General features: G+C 56.3%; 7 protein-coding genes across 7 annotated transcripts; 3 read left to right on the forward strand and 4 right to left on the reverse strand.

The window, feature by feature from the left end:
- Positions 1 to 92: 92 nt before the first annotated feature.
- FA10DRAFT_81806 (hypothetical protein) lies at positions 93 to 585 on the forward strand. The gene has a single exon (XM_025525723.1). It carries the CDS (start codon positions 228 to 230, stop codon positions 498 to 500), a length of 273 nt encoding a protein of 90 aa, XP_025379246.1. The 5' UTR covers positions 93 to 227; the 3' UTR covers positions 501 to 585.
- Positions 586 to 980: 395 nt separating this feature from the next.
- On the reverse strand, positions 981 to 2,637 carry FA10DRAFT_265857 (hypothetical protein). The gene has a single exon (XM_025521241.1). It carries the CDS (start codon positions 2,580 to 2,582, stop codon positions 1,044 to 1,046), a length of 1,539 nt encoding a protein of 512 aa, XP_025379247.1. The 5' UTR covers positions 2,583 to 2,637; the 3' UTR covers positions 981 to 1,043.
- A 4,586-nt stretch (positions 2,638 to 7,223) lies between these two features.
- FA10DRAFT_300591 (Calcipressin-domain-containing protein) lies at positions 7,224 to 9,631 on the reverse strand. The gene is made up of 4 exons (XM_025524869.1): positions 9,355 to 9,631; positions 9,049 to 9,293; positions 8,798 to 8,991; positions 7,224 to 8,661 (listed from the first exon to the last, which is right to left on the reverse strand). The coding sequence occupies exons 1-4, from the start codon at positions 9,597 to 9,599 to the stop codon at positions 7,636 to 7,638; spliced, it is 1,710 nt and encodes a 569-aa protein (XP_025379248.1). The 5' UTR covers positions 9,600 to 9,631; the 3' UTR covers positions 7,224 to 7,635.
- A 35-nt stretch (positions 9,632 to 9,666) lies between these two features.
- FA10DRAFT_81892 (hypothetical protein) lies at positions 9,667 to 10,846 on the forward strand. Its single transcript, XM_025525724.1, has 5 exons — positions 9,667 to 10,095; positions 10,166 to 10,174; positions 10,237 to 10,279; positions 10,334 to 10,507; positions 10,569 to 10,846. The coding sequence occupies exons 1-5, from the start codon at positions 9,827 to 9,829 to the stop codon at positions 10,683 to 10,685; spliced, it is 612 nt and encodes a 203-aa protein (XP_025379249.1). The 5' UTR covers positions 9,667 to 9,826; the 3' UTR covers positions 10,686 to 10,846.
- Positions 10,847 to 11,059: 213 nt separating this feature from the next.
- On the forward strand, positions 11,060 to 12,545 carry FA10DRAFT_278700 (FAS1 domain-containing protein). The gene is made up of 3 exons (XM_025523479.1): positions 11,060 to 11,321; positions 11,377 to 11,889; positions 11,948 to 12,545. The coding sequence occupies exons 1-3, from the start codon at positions 11,163 to 11,165 to the stop codon at positions 12,398 to 12,400; spliced, it is 1,125 nt and encodes a 374-aa protein (XP_025379250.1). The 5' UTR covers positions 11,060 to 11,162; the 3' UTR covers positions 12,401 to 12,545.
- A 1,798-nt stretch (positions 12,546 to 14,343) lies between these two features.
- FA10DRAFT_259313 (hypothetical protein) lies at positions 14,344 to 16,900 on the reverse strand (the record flags this gene model as incomplete). Its single annotated transcript, XM_025519959.1, has 5 exons — positions 14,344 to 14,524; positions 14,692 to 14,987; positions 15,147 to 15,188; positions 15,254 to 16,460; positions 16,674 to 16,900. The coding sequence occupies 5 exons, from the start codon at positions 16,898 to 16,900 to the stop codon at positions 14,344 to 14,346; spliced, it is 1,953 nt and encodes a 650-aa protein (XP_025379251.1).
- Positions 16,901 to 19,041: 2,141 nt separating this feature from the next.
- FA10DRAFT_259314 (hypothetical protein) lies at positions 19,042 to 20,955 on the reverse strand (the record flags this gene model as incomplete). Its single annotated transcript, XM_025519960.1, has 1 exon — positions 19,042 to 20,955. One exon carries the CDS (start codon positions 20,953 to 20,955, stop codon positions 19,042 to 19,044), a length of 1,914 nt encoding a protein of 637 aa, XP_025379252.1.
- Between the last annotated feature and the right edge of the window lie 176 nt (positions 20,956 to 21,131).

Raw genomic sequence — 21,131 nt, forward strand, 5'->3', positions numbered from 1 at the left:
GCGACGACGTTGCTCTAATCGAACGTCGCGTCGTCGAGGAAACAATCGGCTATGGCAAGCAGACTCTGGTGGAGGGGGATGAGGTAGATTGGATGTCGCCCTTCCGTCCTCGAAAGAAACGGCCCCCGTTATCTGCCTCTAGCACTGCCTTCCTTGACCTACTTAAAGGCAGGAAGGTGGATGGACGATGGATCGACTCGGAATGAGGAGGAAAGAGAGGGAAATCGATGAAGCCAAGCAGGGGGAAACAAACGGCTTCCTCTGTGGCGAGCGGTGTCCATGCAAAAGAGACGCGCGCGCGCGCTCACTCCCTCACAAGAAAAAGAAAATATTACAAAATCCTTTTCCCTACGACTGGCCTGGGTGGCTCGCTTCTCGTTCTCGATTCGCGGTATAGCAAAGCCGGCTCGACGTCCCCCTTTCCTCTATCGATGATGATGATTTTTTATTTTCTCCCTCTCCTCTTCCTTTACTCGAGCCCGAGATTGTCGGATGCGTGACTGAACAAATCGAGAAAAGCGAAGCGAAGAGGCAGGAGGGAGAAAAATAAGGAGGGGATAGAGGGGAGGAGGAGGAGGGGGTGGGAAAGTCGCCTGCGCTGGGCCAAAGGGTGAATCGAAAAAATGTGCTTTCTTGCCTGACGGAGGAAGAGGCAGCAAAATCCAACTTTTCAGAGGGGAGCAAAACCAAAGAGAAAAAAAAAGGGGGCGAGGGAACGAACGCAAAAGGGAAAGGAGGCCACCCGGAGAGCCCTGGTACGGAATTTGTAAAATAGACCTGAGATTTTCGTAGTGCGAGTCAGACTATTCTTCAAATTAGAGTGCACCAGGTCTGTGTCAAAATTTTCAAAGATTGCCAGCAAAGAGGCGAATATGTCACACGTGGAGGCTCCGCTTCCGATATCGTCAGACGAGCTCAGCCACGGGATGATCAGGCATCGAGAGGAGTGATGGATCACTCTCATTTCTACAGTAGTATCTCTGATATCTATGAGGGGAGTAACAGCATATTAGTGGCAGAGAGAAGTACATGCTTGCTTTCAATTATCGTGAAGTCGGCCCGACCTTTGCTGTGGAAGCATCGACGGGATTTCCGGCAGGGTTGACCGTGGGGACGCTGACCGTTGTGTCCCCAAGCATCAGCCTCCTAAGCTTGCCCTGCTTCGCAAGCTCTTCTAGGTCGACTTCGAGAGTGTCCTCCATAAAGTCGGCCGCTTGACGCATCAAAGTCGCAAAACGACAATTCTTGGTCCCAGAGACGCTGTCCAGGAGGTCTGCGAGCTGGCGCACGTCTTGGACCTGCTTGCCAAGGACATTACCCACTTCGCTGCTCATCCGCTTGCTGGCGACCGCCATGGACCATGCTGCAGCTACTGAGTGGTGGGCGTATCTGAGTGCTTCTGCAGCGATGTCGGGGAACAGGTTGAGCGCTAGAATGGTCGCCGAGGTCATCGCGGACGCAGTCTCATAGCACCGTCGGGGCTCTTCGCCTGTCATTCCATCGCCTTTGTAGCCGTCGACGAGCGGCTTGATGGCCGTCAAGAGACGTGCAAAGCAGACACCCAAGCACATCGACACTTTTAAGCTTGGCTGAGATCGGTCAATGCTTGTCTCGTTGATCCAGCCGGTAGCGCCTGCCTCGTTTTTGTCCATCCAATCGTTCTTCAAGCTGAAGGCCAGCGACTCAGGTATTGACGCCCTAAATCTGGATAAGAGCAAGTCGTTGGGCATGTCGCCAGGCGTGAGCGATCGAGAGAGAAGGTGGCTCAGTGCGTGGAATGCATCATCGACAGTCCTGCTGGGCGAATCGTCAAGTTGCACAAGCGGCTCGCCCGCTAGTTGGCTTGGATAAGGGCCCGTAGCATGGGACACTGGTGACTGCCAGTCTGCATCCTCGACACGCCGCCAGAGGTAGCGAGCCTCGTTCTCCGTCCAGCCGGCTTCGCCCCGCCACGAGTCCTGCAGGCGGAGGACGGCTCGGCGTGCCCGCGCAGCACAGTCGCTGGCCGCACAGTGTTCTCCCCGAATGCTGTAAAAGTGAAAGAGGAGGAGATCTTCCAGGACGCTGTCGCAGCTTTTTTCTCCAATCTTGGAGCCCCGACTACGGACCATGTTGACCGCATAGGCCCGACATTGCTCGTCGTCGAGCCATACCTTGACATCCTCAGCCTGGCGATCTTGCTGCTGTCGACGGGTGTCATCGCTCTCGAAACAGGCCCGATAGATCTTCCCCTGAGCGGCGTTGGCCGTCTGCGAGGCCGTAAGCGACGATGCGTGCAGCTGGATGCCGATGGCCAGAGCGATGTCCGTGAGTGCATTCGACACGACGGTCTCATCATCGGGAGGTGTGGCTCTGAGACGCGCAGGCGACAGGTGTGGTAGCGACAGAAGCGGCCAGACGTGTCGCTCAAAGTTGGAGAGAAAGATCTGAGAGATCTGCTGCGGCAGCTTGTGGCTCGCAAGATTGGCCTGCTGGTGTACGATGTTTGAGGATGGCATAGCTTGATGCATGTACTGCTCTTGCCGTATATGCTGCTGGCTTTCCGCGGCTAGCGTGTTGGCTCGGCGCGCGACCTCGGACATGACATGAAGGCCAATGTCTCGCAGCTCAGTCGTTGTGAGCGTGCGAAGCTGCGCGGCCGTGGGCACTTTGGCCGACGCTGTCGGCATGGCTCTTGCCTTCACCGGTACGTGGCCAGTATGCGAGCTACTGCCGCGGAATCCGCCGTGGCCGAATGCCAGACGAGCTGCATCGTGTTGGGGGCGATGGTGGGGTGACCCCGAGCTATTGTCATACGTCAAAGATTCGATCGGCATGACGTTGCGCACCGCAGCCGTATTTCTCAGCAGAAGAGCTGCATCGGGTCGTCTCGTCTCGAGATCGGGCGATTCGGGGCTGTAGAAGCGCTCGTAGGCCCTCTTTGGATCGTGCGAGCTTTCGGCCCGCCCAGCTGAGCTCGATGACGGTGTAGCGGCACTCTCGAGCTCGCCATCGGCCGTTTCTCTGGGATGTCGCATTGGTAAGCTGCTGCTGCTGCCACTGCTCTTCAACAGGTGCGGTGCTGATGCCGGGTCTGCGCCACTCTGCACGTCGCGTCGCACCCGCTTGTTGGCCGTCGAGGATGCTCGCGGGAAGGGAGCGTCGGGTCGAGAAGTGATGCACGAGTCCTTATGCCCTCGCTTGACACAGCCAACACAAGGTCCGTCGCCCGTTGCTCCAGGTGCAGCTCGGGAACACTGCGAGTGGACACATCGTGTTAGGCCCTTTCAGATATTTTTCCATCAGGAAAATACGCATACATACCTTTGTCTTCATCTTGAAGCACCGGTCACAGCTCTTCCTTAGTGGGGGGAAGTTGCTCGAGGACGGAAGACGAGGTGGCTGGGCCGATGCAGCGGCCGACGAGGAAGGCGCGGGCGCCATGCTAACGTTGCCACTGTTGCTGTCCTGTCTTGGTTCACCGCCATCAACGCTCGAGGTATACGGCGCCTTGCGCTTGGAGCCAGCTCCCTCCTGGCCGTCGAGGGAAGCAGGACGCTTTTCGCTCTGGGCCTCGTCGTCGTCGTCCGATTCAAAGTCGATTTCCTCGTCAGACTGGGGTTCCCTCTGCATCGAGGCTTCGCCCGCCTCTTGAGGCGAAGAACGACCGCCAGTACCGTTGACCTCGTCCCATCGACGCTCATCGGCTGTCGCTGCCTCGTTACGGTCGTTGTCTTGCACAGCCGAAGCCGAGGAGCGCATGGAAGACTCGTGTGTCAGCATGGCTGCTGGAGCGGTCCTTGACTGATGCAGATGATGAGATTGCTCTTGCTCCTGCTCCTGTTGCCGGTAGCTTGCCTGTTGATCCTGCTGCTGCTGGGACTCGATCGAGTCCTTGACCCTGGCTGGTGCCGTTGCCGGCGCTTGCTGGTGCGGATTTCGATAGCTAGCCGAGAAGGAGCCGCCGCCACTGCTGCCTCCACCGACACCGCTACCACCGCCGTTGCTGCTTCTGTGTTCTTCGTTCTTGGCTGCAAAGGCCTTGAAGGACGGAGTGGCAGTTGCTTGGCTTCCAGGAGTCGTGGCAATGGTCGAAGTGGATGTTGTGGACAAGGAAGACGTAGGAGGCGATGAAGAACTGGCTCTGTTGGGCGGAATGCTGAGGCTTTGGCTATTTGCGGCGCTCGTGGTGCCGGCGTGAGTGAGAGGACGAAAAGAGGACGAGTAGACGGAGAAAGTAGCCGAGGAGGCGTGGGCAGGATGGGCGTGAGTGTTGGCGTTAGTGTTGGCGTGGGCGTGGGCGCTGTTGCTGGTATTGGTACTGGAGTTGGAGGCTGAACCAAGGCTGGAGTGCATTTCCCTGTCCTTGTGGTCACGTTGGTGGTGACGGTAAGAGGGGGCTTCCTGCTCTCCCGGCCCTTGCCTGACAAGCGAAAGTCTTTCTGGCTGGTGACGTGGTTGAGCTGCACCTCCTCCGTATCTGTGACTGAACTCCGGCGGTGTGTCGAAGCGGTGCAGAGGAGCTAAGCGGCCGCCCGGGCTGAGTAACTTGCTGCTGCTATTACTGCTGCTGCTGCTGCCTCCGCCGCCGCCGCTGCTGCTACCACCGTGATGTGATAGCTCCTGTCGTTGGTGGAGAGCTTGCTGCTGCTGCTGCTGTTGTTGCTGTTGCTGATGCTGTTGTCGCTGTTTTTGCTGGTCGAGAAAGTGCGACGGGCGCGAGGAAGGTGTCTCGAGGTCAGTCTGAGGGCGCTGGTGATGGTGGTGGTGAAGATGATAGTTCTGATGCATCGTGCAGCAGGACCACGGCCGGACCTCCGGCCCACCGTTTCGCGTTTGTCGCACGCGGCTATGACGGCTTGTGCGCCCGCTCGACTGTCTCCGTCCGCCCGTGCGTGAGCAGCTGTCGGGCCTTTTGCGTCCGGGCCCTTTTCGTGTGCGGCCCCGTTATCTTTCGAGGCTTCCGTCCCCCCTTTTCTTTGCCTCTCTTGCAATTGCAAAGCTGAACCCACGCCCTGTGTCTTAAGGGCTGAGCACACCGGTCCGGGGGCCGTTCGGAAGGACGTCGCCAGATAACCGGTCGCGCTTCGGAGTGCAATGAGGCCCCGCCGCGAAACCCCTCTTCTTATTTTTATGGGGCGAAGGGGCGATGTGCTGCGCTGCTGTGATATGCGTACCGGAGCCGATACCGCCTCGAGCGTTGAGTGTTGCTGGGTGGCTGGAACTAATGGAGCGGAAATCTGTTCTCGTTCGCCGTTGAAGTGCGTCCTGATGACGGTGAGAGAAGGGAAGGGGGAAAGGGGGACAGGGTCCACTCTTTATAGGACGACAAGGGACAAATTGCGACGACAAGGGCTAACACTGGGATGCAATCTGAAGGCGTTGGGCCCAGCCAACGTTAACACGGGCGCGGTGTTGATCTAGTCTTTCTTGTGAGAGAAGTCTTACTCTCTCTTGATTCCCCTCTCTCTCTATCTTTCTCTCTTTCTGCCTGCTATCTCGACTCCATCTGACCAAACGCCTCTTGCGGGCGTTTCGGCGCGCTGGCTTGTTATTTTTTTTCTGTCGGGCTGACGGGCTGATGGGCTGACGGCGGAACCGCGGACGGTGAAGACGGCGCCCGTGCCAACCAATTGCGCTGCGATGGGCTGATGGCTCCTTGCTGACGCCTCGAGAGTGGGGGCTGTTGCGGGAGAGAGTAAGGGCGGAGAGGGTTTGGGAGGTGAGCAACCAAGTGCAGAGCGGAGGGTGATCGTTGTCACCGTCGTCGTCGTCGTCGTTGAGAGAGAGAAAGAGAGAGAGACAAGAGGCGGACCCGCAAGATGGAAGGAGAATGGAAGAGAATAGGCAGCAATGGGGAAAGCTCGGACGCACAGTCGGAGCTTCGGGCTCCCATTAGTCCCGTTTGCCCGGCCTAACTAGCTACTACTAGGCCTGCACCACGTCCTCGCCCCTCTGCCTGTCCCACGCACGACACGCAACGGGGGGTGCGTCATTCCAGCGGCCACATTCGATCTCATCTCTTGCTCTGCTGCTCTGGGCCCTTTTTCCTCGAATGTGCATTTCTGTATTTTTTTGGTCATCCGACAGGTTCCACCTCCGACGTCCGTCCAGTCGGCGCGGCGGCTGGCAGCTGGGTCACTCCTACTTTAGCCCTGGATAAAATAAAAGCCCTTACTGTTTTTCCCCCGTGCGCCCTCGACGTCTAAATTCTTTCGTGATTTATTTTTCAATTATCTGCTTTCTGACAAGAGGTCGTGCATCCTTCCGGAGAACACCTGCCGACAGGGATGAGCTGCTGGTGGACAGCTGCTCGCCTTGCCAAGCAAGCAAATGTAGCGGGCCGGCGAGATCAACGGCATGGGCACAGGTGCGAAGGGGTGGGGGAGCAGAGAAGAGCTGTGGTCAAGCCTCGATCTTTCCTTCAGGAAGGTGCATATAGACGACTTTCAACGGCAAATTTGGATCGATCTAAGCATACACAGCCCGTGCCGCCCAATGAAGACTTTCAGCTCCATTGTTCCCCGCGCGCGGCTTTCTTTAAACCCTGGTGAGGCTGACATGTGCACTTGCGCTAAGGCCACAGTGTGGGAATGCCGACTTTCGGAGGGGACCTGCATGGACAACGGGAGCTATATTCGTCCGCTTACCAGCTAATCAAGCTGATTGCCATTGTATGGTTGCTCCGGAAGAGTCCGCACAGTGCACGTGAGAGGGGCCCGAACGCAGTGCGCGAACAAACACACCCAGGCGAGCTTTATTCTCTCGGCCTAAATTCTGAAGGAGGGAGAGAATCATAGTGAAGTGCAACGGGAGCGTCGGTCCGCCGCAAGTGCGTGGCTGCCGCTAAGCGCTTTCCGTGTCGCTTCCGTGCCGCTCCGTGCGACGGTGCTCGCCGTTCCCCCCACCCTTAACCTGTCTGAGGTGGAACCTCGGACGGTGGGCGGACCCGCCACCGGCATGAACCTCCGCCCGGAGTTGCTGCGCGGGCCTCCTTTTGCATAATTTGATGTGTCAGCACCGCAGACCAAGTTTTCGCGCAAAGCGGCAGCAGGAAGAAAGGGAGCCCAGCCTCAAGATCGAGGGAGCATTTAAGGCCGGGTAAAATGCCGACCGGCCACCGAAATTGCTACGAAGACTGCATGACCCGACCACGCCTTTATATATTAGTCTTTGGTTGCTCGTCGTCATCCAGGCAACAAATATTCATATCGATATTGGGGCAGCCTTTGGAGCTTTTGAAGGGAAGGTTTACGTGTGTGTCTCATCTCACGTCTGGCCCAAGTTCTGGGCCCCCCAGATGGAAGCGAAGCCACTAATCGCCCCAGATCTTAGAAATTGCCTGGATCAGCCAGCAGCGGTTTTATTGAGTTTGGTTGTCACTCAGTTGTCAGATCCTCATCGTCGGCTTGGCTGAAGTGGCTAGACTCGTTGACGTAAATGCCAGACTTCACAGCAAGCGGCTCTAGGCAAAAGGCGAAAGCAGACGCACTCAGATCCTTGCACCACTCCTGCCTCCAGTCCGCAGAACGACGGCGACTTCAAAGCTAGGTCGGATCATGTTTGAATGATGAAAAGGAAGTAAGGTTGTACGAGAATCTGGGTAATGATCATCATTGAAGTGACAAGCGACAAATCTGCGCGGCGACACTACGCCTACGCCAAGGGCGGCCTCCCAGTTGGCGTGATTTTGTTACCACTCCCCGCCAAGCCGTCGCTGTTGGCGCCCAGCCCGCCGGCTGAAGCACCCCGCATTGACTCCACCGTCGCCTTGACGCCCGTGATGCTGAGACCCTTATTCAGCCGCTGATCGAGGCCCGCATCGTCGTCCGCCTCGGGATCAACGCTCTGAACCGTGACGCCAGGGATTGACACGAATCCCTCGCCATCGCCCATGGCGCGCTGAGTTGCCAAAGGATGCGATGAGCGGGCAGGGGCGGTACTGGGAGGAATGACGAGTGAGGGAGGTGGTGGCAACCTCTGTGCGTGTTCGTTCTCGTCGCCAGCCTCATCGTCATCCATCCTCAATGGTCGAGGCGAATGGCTCTCCACACCTAAGCCCCGGTCGCGCAACGAGCCCAGGGCCTTGATCAAGTCGTCTGCCAGCGTGTCGGTATTGGGAGGATCTTCACGCACCGGTTCCCAGCCCACCGGTGGGCTGCCCGGAGGACTGATGAGGAAGTTGCGATCGGTCGCCGGTACAGGGAGATTGGAGCTGCCTTCGACTGGCAGAGAAGAGGAGTGCGGGCCAAAATACGCTCGGAGCGCAGGCGTGTCACCGCTATCAGAGGTCTTCCTCGTCGGCGGGGCGTCCATCTCACCCTCTTCGTCTCCCTCCTCGATGACGGGAAGCAGGAGCTTGTCCAATGCCTCCTTTGCACGATTGGCCCCTGCTACCTCTTTGTACTGCACCAAGGCTCGTCCGAAGCTCGGGAGCGGCGTCCAACGAACCATGTCACCGTACGCATGGAGCAGGTCTAGGAGTGACGAGGCCAGTTCGGGCATCTGGAACACCTCTTGAGGCAAATTGACCAGAATGATCGTGTCTGTACGATCCATCACTTCGGCCTTGCGCGGATCGGAAGAGTGGAAGGAGGCTGTAGGTGACGAGGCAGGGCCGGCGCATGACGACTTCGAAGCAGGCGTCCATTCGATGAGGGAATCAAGATGGGCAAGGGTCGCCTGCAAGGGAGCGAGGAAAGGTCAACGAAAGGATTCAGCTTGCCTGTCCTCTTCTACTCAAGACATCTCACATGTGCTATCGCCGCTTCTAGTAGGGGCGAAAGCGGTTGTCTGGAGTCTGGAAGCCATTCCTCACCCTTCCTGCCTCACTAAGCTCCTGCTCGCCTTCTTCGGCGTCGTCATAAGCTCCGTCTTCGGTCATAGCATGGAGGGTTTGTGCGCCTGTGCCGAATGGTCCTATGCCAGCGAAGGGGTGGCCCCCCTCTTCATCTTCAAGCCCCGAGGGATGTAGCGAGGCGCAGTAAGATAGCGCTTCAAATAAAGGCTCCACTGTGATATGCTCAGCGATCGAGCGAGACAATCAAGACGGATTAGCCAGCGACTTACTTGAGTCTTGATCGGCTGGGAGGATCCAAAGCTCAGAGAGGCCAGATTCGTCTTCGTCCTCGTCCTCGTCTACATCATCACCCTGGCTCTCGTCCAGCTGGCAGTAGACACACGAGACATCGGCGGCTGACCGAGAAGAGGAAGCGATTAGAGAGTCGGGCAAGGTTCTTGAAACGGCATGAAGAGAGAGCGTCGGGTAGTCCAAAGTGAAACCTCGACCGGTGTTCGTCAAGAACGACAGGGCACTAGCGGAGCAAACAGATGAGTCTTCTATGTCAGGCATGCGAGACTCATGACAGTACTCACCTCTCTGTCACCCAAAGAACACCTTCCTCAGAAGCAAGAGGCCCATACGCGCTGCCGTTGCTTTCTGTCTGCCTTGCCCCGCCAGGAAGGGCGCTTGCAGGTTCGATTGTGCAACGTACGCCTTCTAGCTTGAGGCGAAGCACAGGAGGATGGCCTTCAAAGGACGCTGGCGTCGACTGCTGCAGCACGGCATAGTCTTCCACCGACATGAACGTCGGCGCCGCCCGCAGAGCTTCCAGCGGCATCTTGACAGGGAATGAAAAGAGGCAAAGCAATGTTCAGGACAATCGCGTCTAAAAAGAATGGAGGGCAACGAAAATAACGCTTACAGACTCGGCCGAAGGTGTCGGTTGCCCCCGGGAGCTTCTCATACGACCCAACGGATGTGGGTCCGCCAGAGTCCGAGGAAGCCTCGCTGGTCTGCCCTGCATGAGGCTTCTCAGAGCCAGCTTCATACCCTCATAAAGACGACATGCCTTGCAAGAGCCATCTGTCAATGTTGTCTCCGATCTCCTTGCCATCGCAAGTCGGTCTTGGACTCGCGAGGCCGTTAGGCGCCGCTGTCGCTTCTTCAAGGTTTTCGACATCGAGCAAGCTTACGGTGAAGGCATCTTCGAGCCTACGGCAAGTACCACGAATGATACCGATGAAACCTGAAGAGAACCTCAAGGGTCTCAATGAGCGAAGGAGCCTGCGGCCCGTTTCACCTCACCTCACAATTTACAAATATCCCATCAATATGTGAGAATCGGCTTCCATTTCACCCATGTACACCAGGTGTTGACACCTCATTTTTCCCTTCACCTTGCAGGTGGATGAGGTAAGAGGCCGCGTCGCCTGGAGCTTACCCGGGCAAACTGACCATATTGTGTCTCTCCAAAGCGGGATGAATCGAGGCACCGGTCTCGTCGCTTCCCTCGGCCTGGTAAGTTGGTAATTACTGTCCATCGTTCAATTGCCCCCCTGACTTTTCTCACAGTACGGAGCCGGACTCGCGTATCTCGCCTTGCCCCTCTTGGGCGTCGATGTCACGCATTTGACACCGTCTCTCGTTGGCTTGGTCAGCGGTCTGTCCCTCTGGTTTAAATTGACGGCGAAGACCGCTCTTGCATTTCCCATCGTTTACCACTCCGTCAACGGCGTGCGCCACCTGGTACGTAAGACTGGTTCATTTGAATGCCTATTTCTCCTGCCACTAACTTTTCAACCCAAAGGTGTGGGACAATGTCAATCTTTTCTCCATGAAGAGCGCCAATTCCAGCGGCGTCGTCGTTGCGGTTGTGAGTGCGACTCTCACCGCGGCGGTGGCCGCTTACGGCACTATTTTGTGAATTTATACGGACAATAGCGGACAATGAAATGGCGCCTTTGACCAATTCATGCCCGAATGAGACCAAGTGACATGTGACGTGATCAGGAGAGCGGCCAACAAGGAGGAGCTTCTATTTGATGACTTCCTCCTCAGCGGTCCACAAAGAATTAAAAGAAAGGGGAGGAGGGCGCGTATGCTCAATAGAGTGCCCGGCGAGGGTCAATGATATCTGCTGACGGACCGCGAAAATGGTCATCAATGTCCCTCGTCCTCTGTCACCGCGCTCGCTCTTCCAGCTCGAGCGGCGAGTGATGCTGATTAGTGAGCTACGGCGGGCCTATAAAGCCACCCGCTTTCCTCCCCCTTTCCCTTTCTCTCTCTTCCCTTCTTTACCTTTGCGCCATAGGCCTCTATTCACCAATCGCCTCCTTCTGGCACTGGAGCTCTCGATAAAAAGATCCATCCGCTGGCCATATAGCTCCTATTTCTCGTCAACATGAAGTTTAGAGGGCTTCTTCTAGCTCCTCTCGCCTTTGGCGCCACTCTCGTCGCTGGCCAACAAAATGCGGACCCAGGAAAAGCCTTTGTCGATGCTCTTACCGCCAGTGGCTTGACTATGCTGAGTCAGGTAGTCACTAACTTCACTCAGGCAATCGTGAGTGTACACACTTGATGCGAACAAGGAGAGTAAAGCTGATGACGGTGACTAGGGCCCGGTTCTCGCCAAAGGTGGCAACATGACGTTGCTGGCACCCACCAATGCTGCTTTCAAGAAGCTTGGATCAATGCCTTCTGCTCAGCAGCTTCCTGCGATTCTCGCATACCACCTCGTCAATGGTTCGTTGTCCTATGAAAATCTGCACAAAGCACCAGGCAATCGCATCGTTGCGCCTACGGAACTCATCGGCAGCCCACTTGTCAACATGCTGCAACAGCCTCAGGTGGTCGTCGTCCAAGCCAGCAACAGCACCAGCGACAAGGCAGAAATCCCTAATCCCTTGGCCGACGAAGTCGCCAGCTTTGAAAACACGACCGATGGACCTCGTCTTGGCAACGTCCTCATCCAGCCCATCGACCACTTCCTTACTATCCCCGGCAACCTTTCCAGCATATTGCAGGAAGAAGATGATCTGTCGACGATCCGAGCGCTTCTGGACAGAAACCAGACGGTCGACATCCTTTCCTCCACGCCATCCATCACCCTTTTTGCGCCCGAGGACAAGGTAGCTACACCCCTTCGCTTTGCTGTACATTGGGAAAACTGACGCACCCGATCTTCAGGCAGTGGCCAATGCGACAGGAGCACTTAGCAAGGCGACCACGCAAGACATCGCAAACATCCTCGCCAACCATGTTCTGAACGGCACAGTGGCCTACACGGCCTGGATTCAGTCGGGTCAAATCAAGGCCGATCAGACGTCGGCATCGGGCGAGTCGGTCAAGTTCCGCACAGAGGGCAACGAGACGTTTGTATCTACGGGGTCCATAGAAGCTCGGATCATCAAAGCAGACATCCTCACGAACAATGGCGTCGTCCACGTCGTCGATCGCGTTCTCGTCAACACGCAGTCGAACCCTGCTGCGGCTGCCACCGCTGCCGACACGGCGCGCAAGAATAGCACCAGCAAGAGCTCCCAGGGTGGACACAAGGACGCCTCCACGCCATCGCCCAACATCTCTGCTGCAGCCGTCTCTGCGGCTTTCATCATTGCTGCCTTCTACCTCACCATGTGAAGGCCACCAATCTCCTCTGCCTTTCTCAATTCTCTTCCACCCTTCCATGTGCCCTGTTCCATTTCTGGTCTGGTACTCCCCTTATCTCCAAACTAATACCTGTGTCTCTTCTACTATCACGGTCCGTGAGGTGGCTCTTGTCAACACTCTTGTCGCCTCGCGAGAATAGTAGATGTCATCCCATGTCGCAGGGTGTGAAAGTTCAAAAAAAAGTACAGAAGAGTGACATATCGTCCAGCTACGATGTGAGAGAGGAGGCAAAGGTATTGTGGAAGGAAAGTGATGATAGTGAGCATCACAATGCTACGCCGAACTCGTCGTTCTTGAGCATCATGAATTGTGAAGTCCTCATCTCTTCTTTGCTCGAGTCTCCTTCCCTTGGCCCCTCATCGTATCGATAGTCAATGCCCAGACCAATACCGGCGGCACCTCCGCCATGGAGGGTCTTGTCGTCACCCGCATCATCGCTCTGTAACGGGCTGCTCACTGTCATCGGCGTACTTTGGCCCGAAAGTGGGTTCGAGGGTGTCATGATATCAATCGAGACGGAATCGATCGTCGAAAGCGACGTGACCTTCTTCCGGTACTGCTGTGCTTGTTCGAAATGATATCTATCTCCCAGACCGCCGGGCGAACGGAGATGGTGGGGTAAGACGGCAGTGGGCACTCCCCTAGCGCACCTTCCCCGCTGCTCGAAGACGCCCCGACGCATGTCATTGGCCACCGCTGACATTGTATTTGATTTTGTCGGAGGGGGTGTGGGCAAACCCGAGGGAGCAGGAGAAAGGTAGGCTTCATGATGAGCGCTTTGGACGGTGGCATTTGGCGGCGGAGAAGAGCATGAAAGATATCCAGAGTTGAAGGTGGACTCTGTCGATGTGGAACGCGGAGACCCTTCTTGGGGGTAATAAGTTGCAGCACTTGTCGAGCTTCTGGTAGCTGGCTCCATCTTTTTGATAAGAGCAGAATCTCGCGGGTTGGTGGCCATTGACGCAATGGACGAGGCCTGAGAAGATGTCTTGGAGTGCGAAGAAGTTGTGGAATATTTATGGCTGTGCTGATAAGAACGCTGGTGTGACGCCAATCTCGAAGATTGAATGGCAACATCAAGAGGCTGGTCCGACATCCGTGCTTCGAAGCCACTAGGTTTTGCCATAGGTGACAGGATAGACGAAGATCGACTGAGAGTCAGAGGTCGAAGAGAGGGTCCAGAGACGGAGCTCGCCGCTGTTCTGCAGCTATCGATGCTGCTTGTAGTCTCAATGGGGGAAGCGCTTCCGTCCTGAGCCACCTCCTCGATCTGATCGTCGAAGGTCGTTCCATCCTCCGCGCGAAGAACGTCGTGATCATTGCTCTGATCTGCAAAACCGCCAGCGCTTTGCAGGGCAAAAGGATCAACCGGAGATTCTGTCCGGATACACGGAAAGCTGTTTGTTGTTTCGAGGAGCGCCCCTGGCCGCTCACCGCTCAAGCAGCTTTCAATCGTGGAGTCGGTATCTGCTGTCGTAAGACTTTCCGCCACAGATAGTCCTTTTGCCTCCTTCTCCTTCTCTTCCAGCACGGCGCGAAAACTGCCGATGAGGACTTGCTTGGACGCCATTGCCGTTTGATGTGGAGCGACAGGAAGATCACGCTGAGGTGGTGGGGTCTTCGGCGGTAGAATACCTATGGGTAGCGACGGTCTTCTGACTCGGCTCGAGTTGTCTGTCAACCTTGTCCGCATCCCGTCTGTGCCATGGCCCATCTTGTTGTGGTCTGACGAAGTACTTGTTCGGGTTCTCGGTGGCGACCGTACTCCGTGCTGCTGCTGCCTTGAAGGATGGGCTTGAATCTCCTCTGTACTGGCATATTTGGAAGCTACCGTCATGGACTCTCTCCCTTTAGTGATCGCTGTAAGCGGGGCGACGGGCGTGGGGGGCATCACCGGCGAGATGGGTGATCGATCATGCGACGTGCCAGATGCAAACGAAGCCAACGAACAAGCAGATGGCGCGTTGGATGAAGTGTAGCTCCTGATCGACGACGACAAGCTCTTCGTGGAATTGGTTGATCTCTTGGATGCTAGTACCGAGTGACGCGTTGTCAGGAATGGTGTTGAACCGGTCTCGATAGGCAACGACCAATCTATTTGTACGTGGCCTGGGTCACTAGCCGAAGTACGATCTTTTGTATCCTCATCTTCTTCTTCGTCCTCGCTCCGACTTGAGCGGCTGTGCATCCCTGCACTTGCGTTCAGGGTAAAAGAACGGGGTAAACGAGACAGGGATCCGAGTCCATGACTCGTGCCACACGATTGCGGAAGGATCGAGTTCTGCAGATGAGGCTCCTCGCCACTGGTCGGGCCTTGTTCCTTAGAGACTGTATTGTTCGGTCGGGTCATCTTTTCTTCGGTCAGCGCCTTAACGGCGGGCAGCGCTTCTGTACTGCGACCTGAGGACAAGGGCGGATCGGGCATTTCCTTGCTTTGATGGCCGTCCAGCGAGAGCCGAGTGGACGCGATCCCCGATGAAAACACTGGAGGCCGAAGAGAGTGCCTCTGGCGATCATCTGAGTAGCTCGAAGTCCGAGCTTGACCTGCCAGAACTTCCTGGTTTTCGTGTCTGCCCCCGGAGTGACGTAGAGAAGAGCTTGATGACGTGTAGTGCGTGCTCGAAGGACTACGGAGGTTGCCCACCTTTGCCCCGCTCCGCCCGTAGTTTTCATTGTATGTCGAAGGGCCAGGCAGCTCAATCGAACGGCGACCTACATGGAAGAATCGCTCCTCCCGTTCGAGCGCAATGATAGCGGACTGTAGTGCAATCCAAGCGTCAGTGTACATTCCTGTTCTTCGTAACGTCCTAAATAAACGCTCACCCTCATGATCTTGAGCCAGCTCATCAACACATTGACACACTCAAAGCGGAGTAACCAAACTGTTGTGATATCGGAGCTTCTTCTCCTCTCGTCTTGTTTCACCGTCAGGGCGCTCACGAGCTTGCCACGGATCTCCAGAAGATGGCCGTCGGTGCCATGTTCGGCGGCACTCTTGGAAGGCACCGTGACGGTGCTGTCGCCGCTCAAGAATAGCCTCTCGACTTCCATCTCCGTTTCTGTTCCTGTCCGATAGGTCGAGAGGCAAGCGTACGGTTCCGAGACGGGCTCGTAGCGCTGTTCATCGAAATCAAAGACAAAGTTGATGGCAGCCTCGCCCATGCCGTCGTCACTATCGACTTTACCACCCTCCGCTCTGCCCTTGACGCGCTTCCTGCGCGTCCTGCTCGAATTTGCCGTCATCATGGACATCGAGTCGTACCTACTATCGTCGTCCTCCTCGTCTCTAGCACCCTCGGACCACCTGTTGGTAGATCGACAAGCCTGCCAGCGCATTAAATTGTTTTCGTCGTTTGGATGAGCTAGAGCGTTCGTACTGAAGATGACGAAGCGCTTCTTCCACGTTTTTGCGAGACCCATCTTGCTAATGCGACTCGACAGCTTCGTCGATGCAGCATCTCGATAAGTCAAGCGGTGCTCAAGAATCGTGACAGCCTCAAGGTCCATTCGCTGCTGAGGGAACTTGGCTGGGAGCTCTACCATTCTCGTCATGGCCCACTTCCTCCTGAGCCTGGCCACTTGATCAGGTCGGCAGTCCTCGAGCGGGTCTCTCGGCTTGCTTTTTGCTACTCGTGGCGCATGGCGCCGCTTGCTGCCGCCAAGCGCTGGCGGCAGGTTTGCTGCACGAAGCTCTAGAGAGGCCCGGTAGTCGGCGTGATCCTGGGACGAATGCACCTGAGACGGCTGAGAATCAGTAGGCAGCGAGAGCATGCTGTTGCGTGAATGCGACGATGCCGTCGACGAGGACCGACGTCGCTCCCATCGAGGGGTAGCAATGGTGGTGGAAGACCCCGAAGTCGAAGATGTCGCTGGCGCTTTCGACGGACTGAACGAATTACTGGATAAGATGTGGCCAGGCGAAAAGTCGGTCATGTGCCTCCTCTGATCTCGTTCCAACGAGAGCGATGTTCCTCTATTGAGTCTCTCGCCCTCGTCCATCCTGGTGTAATCTGACAGGTCGGTGACTGACCTGTTTGCAGTGGTCGACTGTATCCCATCATCAAATGCAGTGTGTTCGCCTGCAAAAAACTCATTGCTGGTCCTCCAGTCCTGCCAAAGATCGCTACTTGGCGGATGAAAGGAGATCCTCGGGGCGTTTGACGACGAGGAAGGATGGTGCCACGTAACGTCGAGTGAGGACGATCTTCCACTCTCGCATTTGCTATCGCGACGTTCGACAGACCTGGAAGATCGCATGTGGTGTGCCACAGGTCTGGGCATCCGTGACTTCCCCAGGAGTGGTCCTCTCTTCGACAGCACCTGGTCGATGTCTTCCTCGTCCTCTCCAAAGAATGTAGCCAGCTTGCCCATTCCACCATGACGTCGTGCTGGATACCGCGCGTACTCGTCATCCGACGTCAGGTTCTCGAAGTCCTCCTCCGTGTCATTCGTCATGATGATGGCAGCCATGGTCGCGAGTGCTGCGTGTTGGCAAATGGTGCAGAAACAAGAAATAAAGGCGCAAGGACGTGAAAGGCGAGATATATGGAGCGGGGAGTGAAATGGGGATCCGGAAGCTGAGAGACTGGGCTTAGACCAAGTGTGGCGGTTCGGGGTAAAGGAGGCTGAGGATGAGTCTGATCGACGGTGTTGCAAAAGGGGCAAAAGTATGACAATCAGCACATAACAGAATATTTCTCGGTCCGTCCATTCTCTTGAGAGGCTGAGCCCAGACGGAAGCTTCAAGGAGGCTCGAGCGCAGTCACTATCTAAAGGAGCAGGCGCCCAATGATGGCTCCGCTGTGCGTCCAGCAGCTCGCAGGCAAGCCAGGAGACAGACTGCACTCACCACCCACTTTATGCTGATCCTTTTGCAAATTCGGAAAGTTGAGCTTGATCGAAGACCGTGAATCGGCCGACAAGAGATGGGCGCGGACAAAGGGAGCGCAGTGAACAATGCAAGAACAATGGGCGACGGGAGGACAAAGGGACACCTAATCTTGAAGAGACACTTGCTGTCTTCGTCGTGGTGAAGAGAGGACAAGGAATCTCATGGAATCCCATTGCACCGGGTGGGAGACACTGCATCCATCCACCGTCCTGCTTGCCCATCCCTCCCCTCGGCGATCGAAACAGCAGGCTTGCGTTCGAAATTCCTCTATCTGACTTCCACGCATGCAGCACGGGCATCTAAGGCAGCTCTCCAGTCCGCCTGTCGCTTTCGACGTTGCGCAGGAACACCTTGTGTGCTGCTGCCCTACATGTGGTCCTTTTCGGTATTCACATGTTTGTCGTCTCATCTCTTTGGCGGTGCCTGAAGGGCACACGGCGATGACGAAAGTGTTTGAAATTCATTAATTGGCAAAGCAAAGCAAAAAGAGCGCGCCTTCTCTCGAGCTATAGTCTAAAGTGGCCCGAGGATTGAGCAGGGCTGCAGGGCACAGGACAGAAGCCCCACTTTACGCCCTCGGCAGGGTTCTTTGCGTGCCAAATGAATCTTCCTGTCTGCCCACTTGTTTCTTGGGCCTGTCTGCGGGGAACACCTCCTTTTTGTTGAGTGTGCCGAAGAACTTAATCTTGAACGAACGTGTACAGAATTTTACATATGGCGACCTGCCTCTTCATGTGGTGAGGTGATCCCAAAATCCACCTTGCGGACTCCGAGGCACCGGCAGCATATCTGCGCCCTCCCTCGGGTTCCTCTCCACTCTCCACAAGCAATCACCCGAGAAACTTCACCATGCTGCTTCTCTATGTCTTCTTTTCTGCTCCACCTCTGTGTACCTCCCTTCTCGTCCTCTCCACATATGCCTCGACCTGTCGATCCAGCGCAGCGAACCTGGATGTTGCTACTTCGTTATCCGCGCCCACAAGGTTCCAAGAAATTATCCAAGCAACCGAAAAAATAAAACAAGAACCACACGCGCACGGTACCTAGATAAGACTTCGACCGCAAGGTCTTCTTCGAATCTTGTCGATGCACAGCACAGCAGCTGAAGATGACACCGTGGTGGATAAAGAGGGACTGAATATTTCGGGCTGCTCTCGGGATACACTCTTTCAAGCTCCGATCCCGTAGCCTCGCGGTTCGTTTCCCTCCTCCTCTTCATCGATAATTCCACGGCTCGCGCCCCATGTGCTAGTATTCCCATCCCTTTCTTGCGCAGGTGGAAAAAAAAAAACAAAATCAGGTGTCACATGCTCCCATTCTTCGCTGCTGTATCGCCTCCCGAGAGGTGTGGAGGAGAGAGCCGGCGACCTCGTTTGCATGATGACCGACCTCGGGATTCATCATGGAAAAAACACATTTTCCGATGCTGAGGTCAGCAGTCGATAACGAAAGAAGAACAGAATCAGAGGCGAATCAATGGTATTGTCCCAAGTGAGGTGCAGAGTCGAGCTTTGAAAGGAGAAGGTTTGAACGAATGTGTGTCTAGGTCTACAGTCAACGTACTGGGACAGTTAAAAGAAGGCGAAGGAGGAGGAGATTTTATGGCTACATGGTTATCAGGGTAAAATACAGAAGAGTGGAAAAGGGAAGAGAGGATACCTGGTATAGCTAAAGGAGCTTTCAAGGCAGAAGCCTTAGGAGGCACTGTGGTAGAACGAATTCAAGGTGGAGACTGAGCCGAGCTGAAGGACTTCACCAGTCCCCACCGTCCCCGTAGGACGGCATCGAGGCGGTCCGCCAGTCGGTCGGCGACCCTTGTCTCTCTCTCCTGCTGACTCGTTGCGCCGGGCGTCGCAAGGCGCTTTGTGGGTGACGATGGCGAGGCAGGCAGCTCCATGCTTGAGCTTATGCCAAGAGAAGGGCAGAGGCGAGGCTGCGAGCCCTTTCTCCAGAGTGACTTGAGCTTGCTCTTCGCGCTGCCCGGCGAAGGAGCAGCGCAACGGTCTGGGGAGTCTTCGTCCTCAAATTGCGACTTTGTAGGTGCGGCGTCTTGGTGAATAAGATCGATTTCCTGATGTGCTGTTTCGACGAGAGGGGGAAGCGGTGCTTGCTCCGTGCCAAGATCGAGGCCCAGGAAGTTCGGGCTCGGCGAGCCTCTGTTGCTGCCGACGGGAGACTCGTACGGCTGCTCGAGTTCGTCTTCCTCGTCCTCTTCGACAAAAGAGCGGGCGTCGAGGCCATCATCACCATTGTCGCCGCCCATCAAGTCCTGGTACTCATCGTCGTCGAATTCAAAGGCATCGAATGTCCTGGTGAGCTCGTCGTCGAGCATTTGAAGCTCTCGACGCAGCCGCTCGACGTTGGCGCTCTCTAAGCCGTTGTAGCCTTCGCCCATCTTTGCTGTGCTCGCCTTATCGTGGAGCTGACGGCTTGACATGCGCTTGCTCAGCAGCATCGAGATGTTGACTCGCTCTTGGCCATCATGTGTGGAAACGGTGGTTCCCCTGCTTCGGACACCCAGACGATCCATCGAATCCATCCTCATGTGCTGCCCGGCATCGTCGAAGAGAGAAGAGACGATGGAGCTCCGGCTCAGATCCGAGGCATCGGAGCGTTTTGCCTGGTGGCCAGGGTGAGCAGATTCTGCGCCATCGTAGTCGTCCCCGGCATCGCGAAGGAGCTGAGCAATGTCGCTTGGAGAAGGTGCTGCGGCTTGGTTACGAGCGTGGCGGGCGCGGGCCTTTTGTGGCGCTTCGAGGGCCGCGATGCGCGCCTTTTCACGCTCCGAGGGCTCCGAAATGAGGCTGGGCTCGGGTCCGGGCAGAGGAGAGACAAACTGGTCGCGAGAAGATGTGGAGCTCTCCCTCGAGTCCATTGAGGAGCATGACGATGACCTCGAGCACGCCGACCCCGAAAGCGACAGCAAGTCCGTCGACGAGAGGGCCTCCATCCTGCGATAGTGGCTCGTGCCCATCATGCTGAGCCGAAGTGAGAGGTTGACGCCGAGCATCGACGATTGCCTTCGCTCCTCGACGTCCTCTCTCTGCTCTTCTTCTGGCTCCTCGATCTGCGGCTCCAGCATCGATAGGTCGAGGCCTGGATATCGCTTCGAGAGAGTTACGCTGGCCCTCTTGACAATCCGGGCCTTGGCTGACGAGGCTGCCTGCTTGCTCGAGACTAGACTCGGGACCGGTTTCCGAGGCAGCTTGTGCACGGGATTCTGGTTCTCCACCTTTTTGTCCTGGAGGATCTGCCGCTGGGGTGTATGCGGCTCTTCCTTCTTGTCGTCGCCTTGCGAGCGGGCAAGGAGAGCTTGCATGGCATCCTGACGCGCGCATTGCCGACCGCAGTAGATGGCCTCCTCGTCCTCACCCGCGTCGTCGTCATCGCGGTCGGACGCGGCTGGCTTGCCGCAGAAGCAAATGCCCGCGCGTGCCTTGCTGGAAGAAGAAGACGACGAAGAGTTGCGCGACATGGGCGTCACTTGCGGCGGTGGAGGTGGCACGTGCGACGACGCGCTGCTCTTGGACGCCGCCGAACGCAGCGAGAGGAGCGAGGCAGTGGAGCCAGAGTGACGACGCGACTCGTCAAAGGGAGGGAGCAGCAGAAGATCCGCTTTGCTGGGCGAGAGCATCACGACGAGGTGTATACGTCTGATCGGTCTGGGAGGAGATGGGCTCTGGGTGGGTTTCTACACATTTCGCTATCCCCCTTTTATTCTCTCATCTGTCCGGCCCGCTGCTTCGATACTGTAGAAGCGCGCGACGACGGAACAACAGGAGCCGCCCGTTTGCAGGTGAGTAGCAGTGG

Source organism: Acaromyces ingoldii, assembly GCF_003144295.1.
Source record: "Acaromyces ingoldii strain MCA 4198 unplaced genomic scaffold FA10scaffold_2, whole genome shotgun sequence".
NCBI lineage: Eukaryota > Fungi > Basidiomycota > Exobasidiomycetes > Exobasidiales > Cryptobasidiaceae > Acaromyces > Acaromyces ingoldii.